The following is a 14,340-nucleotide window of genomic DNA, read 5'->3' as shown; positions in this document are numbered from 1 at the left end:
ACTCCTCATGTTGATTATGACACTAACCTCTCACCCATTCTGGTTAACAGCCACTTTAGAAAAAGTCTCTTTCTCTTTGCCATGCTTAAATCACATTCCCAACCTTCTTGAAACACTTCTACGTATAAACCTCAAACTCAAGCCCCATAATACATGGGTATTTCTTTTTAACATTCTAATTGCCTTTCCCCTCTTCTCATCAATTTTGCTTCTCAACCCTCTTCATCCAGCTTTTCCTCCTAAAAGTTAACTTCCCCTGGACTCTTCTAGCAAAAGAGGTGCCATCCTTTTACTGGGCACCTGGGAGAGTTTGCATCTATACCCTTAACTACCTGTATTAAGTGATACACCTTTAATAGTTGGCTTCTCCATCTCCTGTCTCATTTCACAAAGCACGTAAAAGTTATATGTCATCCATACAAAACTGTGTTTAAGATTGAGACAAGGGAGCAAGGTGGGAGTAAGGAGGAGGGAAGACGCAAAGGAAGGAGGGAGCAAGAAAATATGATGGAAAAGAAATATATGGCACCACAAAATATCAAATACCTTGTTGTTGGTTTAGGATCTCACCATTTGGGGGAAAATGAAGTTTTGCCATTAATTTACTTGTTAATTTACTACACAATTTGCCTGCCGAATTAAAACTTTGGATATTCTTCCCATGTTATTCTTCTCCCTAGCTGTAACTGATGAGAACCGAGTAAGGCCACTGCCAGCTATTCTTCTTTTGGTTGTAAAAGGCATAATTTGTAAAATGGTAACCTTTTGATAGGCTAACAGTATGTTGATGAGCTTCTAGTGAAAGGAAAGGAAAAAAAAGAGTGTGTTGTATTATCAGTGCTTATATTTTCTAAGGAATCACGTGAAGGGGTAGAGCCTTTAAAGGTCACAGACTTCTTTACTTTGAGAAATATCAAATAGCTTATGAAAATAGAGGTCAGCTACATGATAACTGGAAGAAAAGAGCATTCCCCAATGGCAAAAAAATAAGATATTTGAGATTACATTGACTGTCCCTCTTTAAGATGGTATTTGATTGTCCTTAAAACTAAAATAAAATTTGCATATAAATGCCACGATTGTAAATGAGTGAATGTACAGGTCTTAGAATCAATAGCTGTTGATCTTGCAGTATGAACACTAATGTGGTCTGCATGTATTGTACTAACCATTACAATAAGAACTAATGATCTCACAGCCTAAAACACTTCAGTAATTTTTATGTTTCTGCGAATATTTTATACATTTCTGGATTTTGCAAAAATGATCCTCCTTAGCTCATAGAAACATAAAATAAAGATCATGATCCATAAGGAACTCACTTTTAAAAAAATTATTCTTGCTTTAAAGCTCACCAAAACAAATAAGAAATAAAGGAATACCAGGACAAGATTAGCATGTAGGCAAGGTACCAAGCCACCTTCAGGAGGAAATGGAATAATGGCCTTTGTCTATTCACTGCTTAATGGAATATAATTCATGCATTAGTGGGACTTCATGTGTGACTGGAAAAAACTCTGGCGGTGATTTATTTTTTCCTTCACCCTCAGATGTTGCTTGAAGTTTTTTTAAAGGATACTGTCTTCTTTGATTCTGCCACTGTTAAGGATTACTCTCAATGCAAAGCTTATAGGGAAAGATAGCCTATTGGCATAGTTTCAGTAGTTTTTAAGTAGTTGATGAAATGGCTAAGAGTTCTCTTCAGATAGAGAAGGGTATAATACTTTGCCTGAGTCTATATTCCCTAAATAGAAGGGACGTTGTGAAGTGGGAAACCTGGGGACAAAAGGACAGTTTTTCTGTCCTACTGACAAAGCAATCTTCCCTACCACAACTCTGGAGTTTATAAATACTGATCACAACACAAAACATAGAGAACGACAACATGAAATAGGAGACGCCAGCTTTTAGGTTGTACTTTTCCATCTGAAACTTCTCTTGTCATCAGTTGCCTGCATGTCCTCATCCCAGAGTGCTTGTTGACAATAACCCAAGGAATGGATGACTGTGCCCTGTGTTTACATACTCCCATAGGCCCAGAGTCACCAAGACACCCCAAGGTTGTCCCAGTGAAAATCTGGTGATCAATTTCAAGTTTAGTCCACGGAGAAAAGAACCAGAGAATGAATGTACGCAGATTGGTGAGCGTGGGCACACTAGCAGGTACCCGCTCAGATCTCCAACTGAATTTTCTTACTAGTGATCCAAAAACTGTACTGGGACTTATTTTGCTGGTGAGGAAACTTAATTGCTCTATTTTTGAAGGCACATTAACTCTTTCAGGGCCCAGTTAATAAATTAGCTCTTCTACATCATTAAGCCTGTCTCTACATGACCTGACAATTTCTACCTGGCACTGTATCATTTACCCCAAAATGCTCCACACTCACTCCGAGTGCACATAGTCTTTGTCTATTCAGGGAGAGAGAATGTGTTCATTTGATTGTCAGCAATTGCTCTATGATCACCACTCAGCGACTCCCTTTGCTTCTTTCCAGGGATCTCTAAGGATTTCCTGGTGCATAGCTGTCAACAGAGCTGCACCAATAGGCGGGTGTCTTAGTTGCCTAGAAATGGTATAATTTCAGGGGTTTTGAGTTCAGGATTGTGCTCCCAAGTGTCTTTTACTCTGTGCAAAAACCAACAGTATTGATTCATTTGTAGTGAAAATTGTAAAGCTATTTCAGGATTCTGTAGCCCTTCATTAAAATATAACTCCCACTAAGAGACAGTGTTATCAGGACCCATTTTAGGGAAACAAGTTGACAACTATTTGAGGGCAGCCTGTACTGTCCATCAAGAGGGTGTTCAGAAAAGTGTGTGATGGATGTTTGGGGTGCCACGAAGGCTGGGAACATCACTGGCCCTTAATAAGCAGGCGTGAGCGAGTATCACACAGAAAAAGTAATTTTTCTCTCCCAAATGCCAGTAGTTGGCCCTGCTGAGAAGCAGTGATGGAGGACAAAGGCAAACATCACCTCTTTCTCTGCTATGTCCAGGGCTGCCTGGGAGTGTCATCAATTGGTATAAATTAAAACAGATAAGGCTGGATCCAAAGGGACAGAGCATTCTCACTCAGAGGTGTTTTAGCACTGAGTCCCTTTGACGTGTGGATCGTGTACACCAGCTGGGCTCCTGTTGGAATGCCGGTTCTGACTCAGGAGGTCAAGGATAGGGTCAGGTTCCCTGCATTTCTAACAAACTCTCAGGCGATACTTACGTTCCTAGCCTATACACCGCACAATAAATAGAAAGGACTTAGGATAAGATGCACATGATCTTGGATAATACATGATTTTTTGATAAAGAGATGATGAATATGAAATAAATTTGACAATATCCTAAAAAAAATAGACTCTAGGCCAGGAAGACTTTGATTAAATACTGAAAATCCAACCAAAAGATTGATACATCATTAAAAATAAAAGTATATACCTATTTCCCACCTATCTGAAGATTTAGTGAGCATTTTCTGATGGTGTACTTTCAAAGATACCAGCAGTAATTGTTATCTTTATCTCCTTTACTTCCTCCTGTTGGTAAAGAGTTCAAGGAATGCCAATGTCCAATTAAACAGTCCTTTACGAAATTCCTATCAGAGCTGGTTTAAACATCCCCTTCCCACCTTTTATTAATCTATTATGGCAGCCTCTCCATTCTTTCCTCCAAGATGAGCAATGTCCTTTTATCTTCACAGGTCAATGGGAAGGATCTCTCAAAGGCCACCCATGAAGAGGCAGTGGAGGCTTTTCGAAATGCCAAGGAGCCCATTGTGGTTCAGGTGCTAAGGCGAACGCCTCTCAGTAAGCCAACCTATGGAACCGCCCCGGAGGTGCAGCTCATGAACGCCAGCACTCAGACGGACATTACCTTTGAACACATCATGGCCCTGGCCAAACTGAGACCACCCACGCCTCCCGTGCCAGACATCTGTCCATTCCTGCTCTCAGACAGGTATTTTTTTCTGTCTCTTATCCCAAAACCCTATCTGTTCTCATTCATCATTTAGAGTAGGTGTTGGAAAGAATCAGTCACACTAGCAAGCTGACAATTTTGGAGACAGGTGCTCAGCTCTGCTTGGAAAATATCTTCACTGTGTCTACATCCAATTAGTTCTCAGCTGTCCCTGTTAGCTACCTTCCCTGACCCGCACAGTTGCTTCACCTCAGGAATCAGACTTGCCGAGGTGCGATGAAAAATTCTGGCTCTGATTAGCTCATCTTTGTACTCTCAGTCATCAAAAGCCTCACGCTACTCAAGAGCACTGGTCAGGGAAATAGCTTTTCTCACCCAAGCTGCCAAAAACCTTATTAAGACTGACACAGAAGTGACATGTTGGCACTGCATTCTCCGCTGTGGGTTGCCTTTCTTTCTCTCGTTTGCTTTTTGCTTATTTAAAGGAGAAGCTAGGAAATTAATTTAATTAAAGTGAAAAAACAATTACCCAAAATATTGAGATATAAATAAAAGGTTCTGGCTGTCAGAAAATCAGTACAGAGCAACGAAATAAGGAACTATTAAAGGAATATTTCTTCATAGATTTGACCTAATTTAAAGGCAGTTAAAGATATTTTATTCAAATGGTCCTACTTGTATAGTCTTGGAAGTATGTTTTGCCCCATACATTTTGTTCTATGACTTTTTAAACAAATGTTCAAGCATTATTGAGAATTTGATTTATAAGATCAATAGTCTCTTTAGACTATATTTGCATGGCCTGCTAATGCACTCTCCACTTTGTAGAACTCAGATTTGATCACACCATTTCTCTGCTCTTTAGTGGCTTTGGTAAGTCTATTTCAGTGGGTCACATGTGTCCATTAGATCACAGAGGACCATGAAAAAGCAGTAACAGTTCATCATCTAAATCCTACCTCAGGCCAATTAAATAAGAATTTTGTAGAATGAAATCCAGGCATCAAAATTTTTCAAAAATCTCCTGAGGAAATTCTAATATGTAGCTACATTTTGGATATTACTCCTCCCAACCCCAAATTTCAGGAGGGCACTGTTTGACTTACTTATGACTTTATGTATCTATCTATTACTGATAAAATAGCTCCTTCTGTCAGGCACTGGAGTAAATCAGGTGCTGGGCAAAAAATGGAATAAAAATAAAGTCACTGTTTCCTAGAGCTCATATTCTCGAGGGTAAGATAAACAACACACAAGCACACAGGTACTTAATATTCATTAGCATAGCCTGACACAGAGTAGACATTCAGTCAATACTTCCTTGAATGAAAAATAATAGCTTGCATTTTTTAGCTCACTTAGCATATTTTAGGTAATATTCCAAGTTTTTTACATTTATTAACTCAGTCCTCACAATAACATTTGGAAGGAGTCCATTGTATTATTACCATATTGATGTCACCAATGTTAAGTGACTTGGCCAAGGTCACATAGCAAAGAAGTGACATGGCCAGGCCTCTGAGCCAAAGAGGTCGAAGTGCCCACTCTTGTACCCACTATGTCCACTGCTGTCCCTAAGTCCTGCAGACCTTAACATAGAGGCCACTTCCTCTAGCAAACTTCCTAGGGCTGCAGTAGGTCCATCCCCGCCATGTGCTCTCATGGCTTCTGTATTTTCCCCTTAATTATCACACTATTTAAAATTTTCCACTCTGCTGCTTTACCCAATTCATAGGGAAAGAATTGGATTTTGTGTGCCAACATATTTCCAGCACTTGGCATAGAGCCTGGTATCTGGTAGACATGCAATGTTTATTGAATGAATGAGGTGTTCCTCCCAGCAGGGCTCCCTTCTTACAAACTGAAGGACGAGGGAAATTCATCAGATACCCCAAACAGTAAGCTTTGCCATTTTACCAGCCCAAATGGGCTTTGCAGAGCCAGTCCAGATTTGAACAAGTGGGGTTTCCTGCTAGACCAGCAAGCAAGGTGGTGCATGCACTGCTTTTGTTCTTTGGGCCCACGTTGCTGAACCCTGCATGGGGCTGATGGTAGTGAGAAGAGGCTGGTAGAATATTTACAATGACTATGAAGGCACCAGGATGGTTCTCTCTCTTATTTCAACTATTGATGAGAAAACTGATTTATACTACTAACTCCCGTTTTTCAATAATGTCCCCACTGGCAGGGCTTAAAGTTCTCACCTGCAGTGAACTTGGTTAATTGTACTTAGGCTTTTTCATTGACTTTTAGAGATAGAGATGACCTCATGCCCTTTGCTGTTGAACTATGTTTAGCCTTTATATAACGTAATATATCTTATCTATCATTGCCTACAATTTGAAAGTGCTTCTGTCAATTATTGAAAACATTTCCCCAAAGTTAAAGGGTACATAAAAGTCATGTGCAGTGTCCCTGGTCCCCCCTGACTTCCTTTACTTAATCAGCTCTGTCTCTATCCAGGAATTTTCTAAAGAGATTATGAAACCCTATAGCTTATATAAGCCTCATCTGTAAAGCTTTCTAGAGTTATCACCCTGAATGCTATTTAATATTTGCACACGATCCTTTTTTCTAAAAGGAGAAAACATGGGTTGTGAGAGAGAATGAGGAGGGAGATCTTAAGCAATGGTGGCAGTGTGAGTATGTTTTGCAATCTGAAAAGTATATGCTTTGAAAACTGATGTCAAAAAAACAGTCTGGGGCTGTGTATTATGAAATTGGTAGCACGTTTTTACAAAATACCCCCTTTGAGCAGACTGTGATCTCAAATGCCACACACCCATCCATGGAGCAGGTCCCATTTTTGGTGGAACGGCAGTGGAGCCAGAGAGTGTCAGTGGGGTACTGTGGCCCGTCAAAGATCTTACAGCAGCCTTCACAGAACGCAGCTCTGCCCATGGGTCCTTATGTCAGACTTCTTTCCGAAAATCGAATTGATAGACTTCATAAAGGTTGAGAAAGAAAAGCAATGACTTAGTCTGAGCTGTATTGCTTTTCAAGGCTAGACCAATACAGGTCTTACTGCAAAGCAGAGAAAGCGAAAGTGAAATTCTCAAATCAGTTTTCATCTTGAAAACAGCCCTCTGATCCATTCCTATCGTATTGCTACATTCCCCGTAGCTGCCATTCTCTTCATCCGATGGAGCGTGAGTTTTATGAGGACAATGAGTATCTTCCCAGCCTGCCTGCTGACGCAGACAGAACAGAGGACTTTGAATACGAGGTAAGATTATTTTCACACCACTTCACATTTCTTCATGAAGTGATGGTTGAGAAGTTTTGCATAAAAAAGAAAAATTAATTTATTACTGTAAGAGATGTTTTGTCCAGTGTATATCTAGGGTAAGAGCTTTTAAATATTTTTAGTTTGGGTATTTGACTCCAGTACTTTAAGTGTATGGGGAAACATTTTTCTAATACAAAGCTTGAAAATAATTTGCTAGCATTTCCTGCTGATCTTTATAAATGATATTATGGCAGCTACATTTTTTTCTTCTTTCCTTAATATAAGAGTATTTCCAAGTAGAGTTTGGAGAAGAAAGTGTACTTAAAACGAAGGTGGTGCTTACTATTTTGATTCACCGTATAGTATTTTAATTTTAATTGATAAACTCAATTTTATGATGTGTCACATTCCCCCTTCATAAATTAAATATTCTCCTTATTTTGTGTACTCAAAAGAATAGTTTCACTGACTCTCTAGAAAGCGAGATGCCTTCAAGCCGTTTGTGGTGGAACCACATTCAGCCTTCACAAGGTGTATGTTTGAGTGTCTGTACAGTGATATGTAACAGTTCCAAAAGCCCATCTGTTAATTATTTAAGAGCTCCCACAAAAGTTAAAGGATTTATCCTAGTATTTCCTCTGCCTCTGCAGCCTGTGACTCCAGGAAAGGCTTCAGACTACTCTGACATTTGAAAATACAACGGATGGAGGAGGTAAAGAAGCTTTGGTAAATAGGCAGAGAACCCACGATTATCTGCCCTTTCAGTGCTTTAGATGATGTCATACAAGTTCAGCAAAATGTTCTTTTCCATTTTACAACCAGGAAATCCTGAAATCTCTTCCCTTAGGAGGATCTAAAATCAAATAAGGCCGCTTCGGTGAAGCTCACCTAAAGCAAACAGGCGTTTATTTGCAGTCTTCTCCCTACAAAAGTCATTTCTGGAGATTACAGAAATCAGTATGCTTTTCAGCATACTGAAAATTTGCTGAATTTGGAAGTATGTTCAATGATACTCAGTATCTGGATAGATGGTTTTTTCATTTTTATTGTTCACAGTAATTTTTTTAAAGATTATATTTATTTATCTTCGGGGGGGGGGGAAGGGAAGGAGAGAGGGAAAGAAATATCAATGTATGGTGGCCTCTGGTGTGTCCCCAACTGAGGACTTGGCCTGCAACCAGGCATGTGCCCTGACTGGGAATAAAACCGCGGTCCTCTGGTTCCCAGGCCCATGCTCAATCCACTGAGCTACGCCAGCCAGGGCTGTTCATAGTAATTTTTATCCCCCTCTGATAAATTGATTAAAAAGTTTTATTGTATGAATCCACTCAAGTCCTGGTATGCACTGGAATATCCATTAAAATTTGTCTACTCATACTAAGTAAATTACAAAACTGAGTTACTTATCCCAATAATTCAAGATTAAACAATATTTTTCTTTCAGTTAATAGTTTGAGTCTGGGGTCTGGAATTACTCTCAGCTTTTCAGTTAGCTTGTGCCTTAAAGTTTTATCAAAATAAACCTGTGTGCTAGGGGAGGGCTTGAGAGAGAGACTTGCTTAGGTCACGCAGATGAACAGGAAAAAAATCCTTTCAATTAATTAGTGTATCATTGAATATTACATCACAGACAGCTTCCTTTTCATTTCCAGAAGGCCACTGTATCTGATCCGCAGCCTCTTTTTGACTGACAGCTGCCAGCATCAGGGGGAGGACAATGGTCGTGCCCAGACAAGTCCTCTGTAGCCTGTAATCTCAACTAATCACAGCCTTTTAGTCGTTAATTTGCTGTCAGCTCTGATTCTCTTGCCAAAGTCACCTTTCTGACTGATTGAAATAAAGAATGTTCCTGTGAAATTTAAATGAGAGAGAAGTTATTTTGACAGGCTTCAATCATGAGAGAGGATGTGTTTGAGAACATCATTCATGGTTCATGGTGGGGGTGAAGTCGTGGGAGAACACCCCAAAGATAATTTTACCAAGAGTAGGGGAGAGGAAAGATTCCACCCAGTGCTTCCCAGTCTGTTACAGTGGTGGGGCGGAAGTGCACAACCCACCCCTGGTGATTGCATCGGATTGGACTGTGAAATCCAGTCAGTCCACTGCTGTCACCAGAGCTGATGGCGGCCACCACACTAAATGGAGAATATGTAGAAATGCTAATCCTGTCTTTATGCACTATTGCACTTAGAAAGGGACGGCCTTTCTGTGACCAGCTAAGATAACCCCAGCTCCTCCAGGAGTTCTGTGCTAACCCCGTAGCTCTGGGGATGCCGTGGGTGACCATCTTTGGGAAGGGCCAGTTTTGGGCCACTTACAGCATATTAGAGAAAACGGAGGTCTACGGCCAAAAAGAGGACTTCATCTCAAAAAGAGATGCTCATTCCTCCTCCACCTAAGCATGAGCACATATCAGCAGGCAGTTGGGAGAATAGAAAGAAGACTCCTTTCCGTCTGCTGTCATTCACCTGTACTGTGAATATTTAGTGAGCACTTAAATCTGCAGGTTCTTATCTAAGTTTGGGACTGATGAAGCCCCTGCCCTAGTGGAGCTTAACCTTTAGGACAGAGTGTTGGACAATAAACAAATAAGAAATGCATGGTGTTGGGATGGGGAGTTGCTCTCTTGCTCAGGTGGTCAGAGAAGGCCTCTTGTGTGAGTTCTAAAAGAATTAAGAGAGCTGGCCATATGGATATCTGAGGGAGATGCTTTCCAGACAGAGGGAAGGGGAGCACAAAGGACCTGAAGCAGGAGCATGCCTGGTAGGTGGGGAAGTCAGAGTAAGTAGGGCCACACCTTGAGGAGCCTTTGGCTTTTACTATAGATGCGAGCTTGCTGCAGAAGAAAGACTAGGACCGTGGTGTGAAGCCCTAGCAAGATCCCTCTGGCCACTGGAATGAGATTGACCGTGAGGAAGCAAAGGCTGCAGCAGAGCAGTCAAGTGCAAGGGAGACGTGGGTTGGACCTGGATGGCCATGGAGCAAGTGCCAGGGCTGTCTGAAGAACACCACCCAGCCTGGCCCGCAGCTCTGCCCAAATGTCTTTGTTTCCATCACTCACCTCAGACTTTTAATATACCTTATGCTTTGGCGTTTGTTTTTTCTTCTCACTTTAAAAACAAAACATCATAGGCCACAGTGAAACACAGCTTCTGATATCCACTGAGCCTAGCATAGTCCATCTACTTATTAAAAGACAGAAAGTGTACAGACCTGCAGTTCTGAACTTGCTAAGATGCAAACTATGCAACTATCTAGGTCCTTTTTAAAAGGCCTACTTACTATTATTTCAGTGAACCAAAGCTGATGTATCTTGTAAATATATATTTAGGGACTTTTAGGACATGGATTATGGACCCAATAGACAAAAACAGATCTGCCTATCTTGTAAATACATAGTTAGGGACTTTTTAACATGCACATTATTGTACCTATAGACTATAATAACTCCCTTCAGGGCCATGGTGGACAGCAAAGGCCTCTTTGGAGATGTTATTATAGTCAATGTGTCAATGTTATGATGACTGTGCTATGTTAGGGATCTCTGTAAAATTTTAATGACACCATTTCTCTCCATAGCCTATTGCCACTTTACCTAAGACATTTATTTGATAAGGTTTAAAATTTTCCCACTGTGCTTCAGAAAAGTCTCAGAGAATCAGCCTGAAATTAAAAGACTCATAGCTTGAAACTTGTTCTCTCTAAAAAATGATGCCACTTGTTCTCTAATTAAAAATGATAAATGATTTTAATTTTATTTTTGAGAGAAAAAATAAAAATATTTTTAAATTTAAACCATGCACTCTTCCTAAGAGTCAGGATGTTCCACACCATCAAAATACCACTGAGGATTAAGTGTCTTCTCTTCTTTATTTTCAACTTGGTTCATTTTTTTTTCTAGAGCCAGCTAAAGGTTGACATAAATCATAGATAGCCCTTAGCAAGTCAGAAGCAGATCTCAGATCTAACCTCTATCAGAAATATAGGGAAAAGCTTCAAAAATATAGCACTCTTTGGCCCATCTCCTAATGAAGATGTGTTTGCCACTGCCTGGGTGCAAGATGTTGAATTTTTTGCAGTATATGCCATTACCTCTGAAGTCAACGCTGATAGAGGAGAGTCAGAGGACTAATCAGGGCAACATTGTGATAGTGTGAAACATCACATGAACCAAGGCAAGCAAATAATTTAAGCCTGTAGATTTTCATCACTTTAAAATGCTACTTGAAATCATTTTTACTGCTCTCCCGAAAACCAAGTTGAAGAAAATATATTCAACAGCCTAAATTAAGTGTACTTAGAGTTCCCCCTTATGCGTGCGTTGTCATCAAAATGAAAAGGGATTTAGCAGATTGCTTAAAGAGGTGTTAAAGGTGGAAAAAAGAGAGGACAAGCGTATGCCAGAGTTCAGAGAACATGTTAACTGAAAACCAAACATGGGCCAGTGTCTACAAATGAGAAAGAGTATTTAGCATGTTAATTAGCTTCTTCTCGGCTATACATACGCAAAGCATAAGTAAACCCTTGTGCTATGCTGAGAAGTGTCCTTTTCCAAAAAAATGTGCAGCATATTTGTGAGAATTTACATATATAATCTCTCTCCTACATAGTGAGGGCAAAGAAAATTATGAACCAAAGAGATGTTCATTCAAAAAAAAACAAGAAGATAAGCATTGACGAGATTTCAGTAATATCTCCTTGAGCAGCTTCATGATACGTGAAGCCAAGTCTGCCTGGTATGCAGGTGGAGAGCTTCTTGGCTCCTTTGTAGGCTGTGAGGGCAGAGGCCGTATCTGCCTTGTTCATCATTGCATCACACCAGCTGTTGGACAGTGGTGCTCAGTATTTGCTGGACGAATAAGTGCAGGATCCCCTTGCTGTCTGCTTGGACCAGCCTCTGGGCAGTGCACTACCTTTCCTCCTTTGAGTACAAGGGAATTGGGAGGGAACTTGGGACCACCATGCGGCTATACCAGATTTCCTTTTATAACTGGTATTTGTTCTTTAGGACACAGGTTCTAATTCTAGTCCCCTATTTGTTCTATTTAAACATTTTGAAGGAAAGGGCCAAAGCGGTGGGGTAAGGAGGCAGGGAGAGATAAGTAAGGAACTGGAATTTAAATGGCCTCCATGAGAATTCACCTTTGTGGTTATCACCTAATAAAATCATAGAATCCTATATACCACACGAATTTGACACATTCTCTAATCCACCCTGGACCCTTTTGTAATCTTTCCATCAAGGGATCACTCAACAATGTTGTGAAACACTACAGTGGGCAAGCAACTGAGCACCTCCCCTAGTAGCCGATTCGGGCTGAAAGTCTCTGGGTATTCAGAGAAGGAAATGGTCAATGAGTTTGAAAATCAGTGGTGGAAGGAATATATTGGGAAGATGTATAGGAAACATAACTCATAAAAAGCCTATATATATATTATCTCTACATTGTGATGGATATCAGAGGAAGACAAACTAGTCTGGCAAGTATGAAACTGTAGAATTCAGCATTTTTTAATTCACTAAATGCTTTCTATTTCACTGGTCTCTTTTCTTCCACTTGCTAGTCACATTTAGGATTATTAATGAAATATCTGAAACAATTTTATACCACTTACTACTGGGGCAATAAAATCATCCATTTAAACAATCACCTTCATGAGTTTCATTCTCTTGGAAAATTTATGGAATTGAAAACTGATCTAGATGAAGTGTGAAAATATTTTTATTACTTGAACATTTAAGATAAGATGGTATCCACAGTCAGTTTGGAGTTGGTTCATTGAAATGTCAATTAGTGACAAGAGCATTTTCTCTATTATGTCAGGTTAAACTCTTAATCACGGAGACCAAACCAGTCAGTTGTCATATATGCGGGCCTGTATTTCCAGACACTCCTCCTTCACAACATGCTCCTCCTTCATAACCGCTGCCTCCTCCCTGATCTAGATCATGGCTCTATTTCTGGGTCTCCTTGGGCCAGTCACTCCCTGGTCTCCGCAGTCCATCCTGTTCACCAAGGGCAGCCCAAGCCTCCTCAAGTGCGTTGCTCATGGGACCTCTCCCTGCTCACCATCCCGTATGGCTGCATTCCTTGAAGTAACTCTAAAACCCCCTGCCTGGTGTTGACAACCCTTTATACTCTGCCACCACCCTACTTTCCCAGGCGTTCTGGGGTCAAATCCCACAGCGCAGCGATGCTCAGAGGAAGCCACGCACTTTTCCTCTCTGTGCCCTTACTAACTGGCGTCTCCACTCCTCGGACTCCTTTCTCAAATTTCTTTCTCACCACTGAACTCTCATATCGCATTCCATAAATATATATTTTGTCATTGTGCCCTGGGTTACAATTTATGTGCTTTCTCTTCTAATTTGTGTTTCTAATTATCCACCACAGGGAGAGCCTGGCGTAGGCCCTGGCTGGCAGGCAGTGGGCACTCGGCAGTATTTGCAGGATGAGTGAATAGACTGCTGGTCATGGCTGCGGCTGTTCTTACAGGGCCCTGAGAACAAGTACAAAGGGCTAAATGGAGGGAAAGGAAAAGAGAGCTGATGGGGAATAGAAACTTAAACTAAAGTGTAGAAGTCTTTGTTTTTTTCCTCAAAGTAATTCAATTAAGAGCTAAGAAATTAAAGTAAATGGATCGAAGCATACTCTCATGCCAGATCATAAAAGAAGAAAATTTGCTTTTGTTGTTGTTGTTGTTGTTGCCTTTCTAACAAGGAAGATGTGCATGGAGAACCCAAAGAAAAAGACTTGCTAATTGATGTAGGTGAAAAATGACAGGGGTTTGGTTCCTGTTAGGATAACCATGCCTCCTGGTTTGCCCTAACCACGCCCATGAATGACTGATGTTCCAGTTTAATTATAAATAGCATCCTCTTCCACTTTCGAAAGTGTCCTAGTCCTGCATTATGGTATATGGTTGTCCTAGTTTTTATACCTGTTGAACCTTAATTGAGGCTGAGGTTTTGGAATCACATTTCATATAATCCTAATATCCCAAGCAGAGATGACTCACAGTTTACCATTTTGAACACTCATGTTTATTAAGGTGAATGGTTTCTCTTAAGTTTTGACTTTCTATTTTTTTAACAGAAAAGGTCCTCCTTAGGGAGTGACTGGAAGGAAAATGCCACAAAGTTGGAAATAGTCATCAAAGTGATTGTAACTACTTTAGATTTCTTACTGAAAGAA

The 14,340-nt window shown here is 40.4% G+C and overlaps 1 protein-coding gene across 2 annotated transcripts in view; it reads left to right on the top strand.

Moving 5' to 3' along the window:
- The window catches only part of PDZRN4 (PDZ domain containing ring finger 4), a 326,986-nt gene that overhangs the window by 267,235 nt on the left and 45,411 nt on the right, over positions 1-14,340 (top strand). For both annotated transcript variants that reach the window (XM_037058151.1, XM_037058152.1), the window contains 2 exons: positions 3,698-3,954; positions 7,039-7,141. In XM_037058151.1, the coding sequence (XP_036914046.1) occupies positions 3,698-3,954; positions 7,039-7,141 (360 nt within the window). The remainder of the gene's footprint in view (positions 1-3,697; positions 3,955-7,038; positions 7,142-14,340) is intronic.

This window comes from Sturnira hondurensis, unplaced genomic scaffold (assembly GCF_014824575.4).
Source record: "Sturnira hondurensis isolate 20B ecotype Veracruz unplaced genomic scaffold, ASM1482457v3 Scaffold0009935, whole genome shotgun sequence".
Classification (NCBI taxonomy): domain Eukaryota; kingdom Metazoa; phylum Chordata; class Mammalia; order Chiroptera; family Phyllostomidae; genus Sturnira; species Sturnira hondurensis.
Note: the sequence above shows the minus strand (reverse complement) of the source record. Positions and strands in the feature narration are given on the sequence as shown.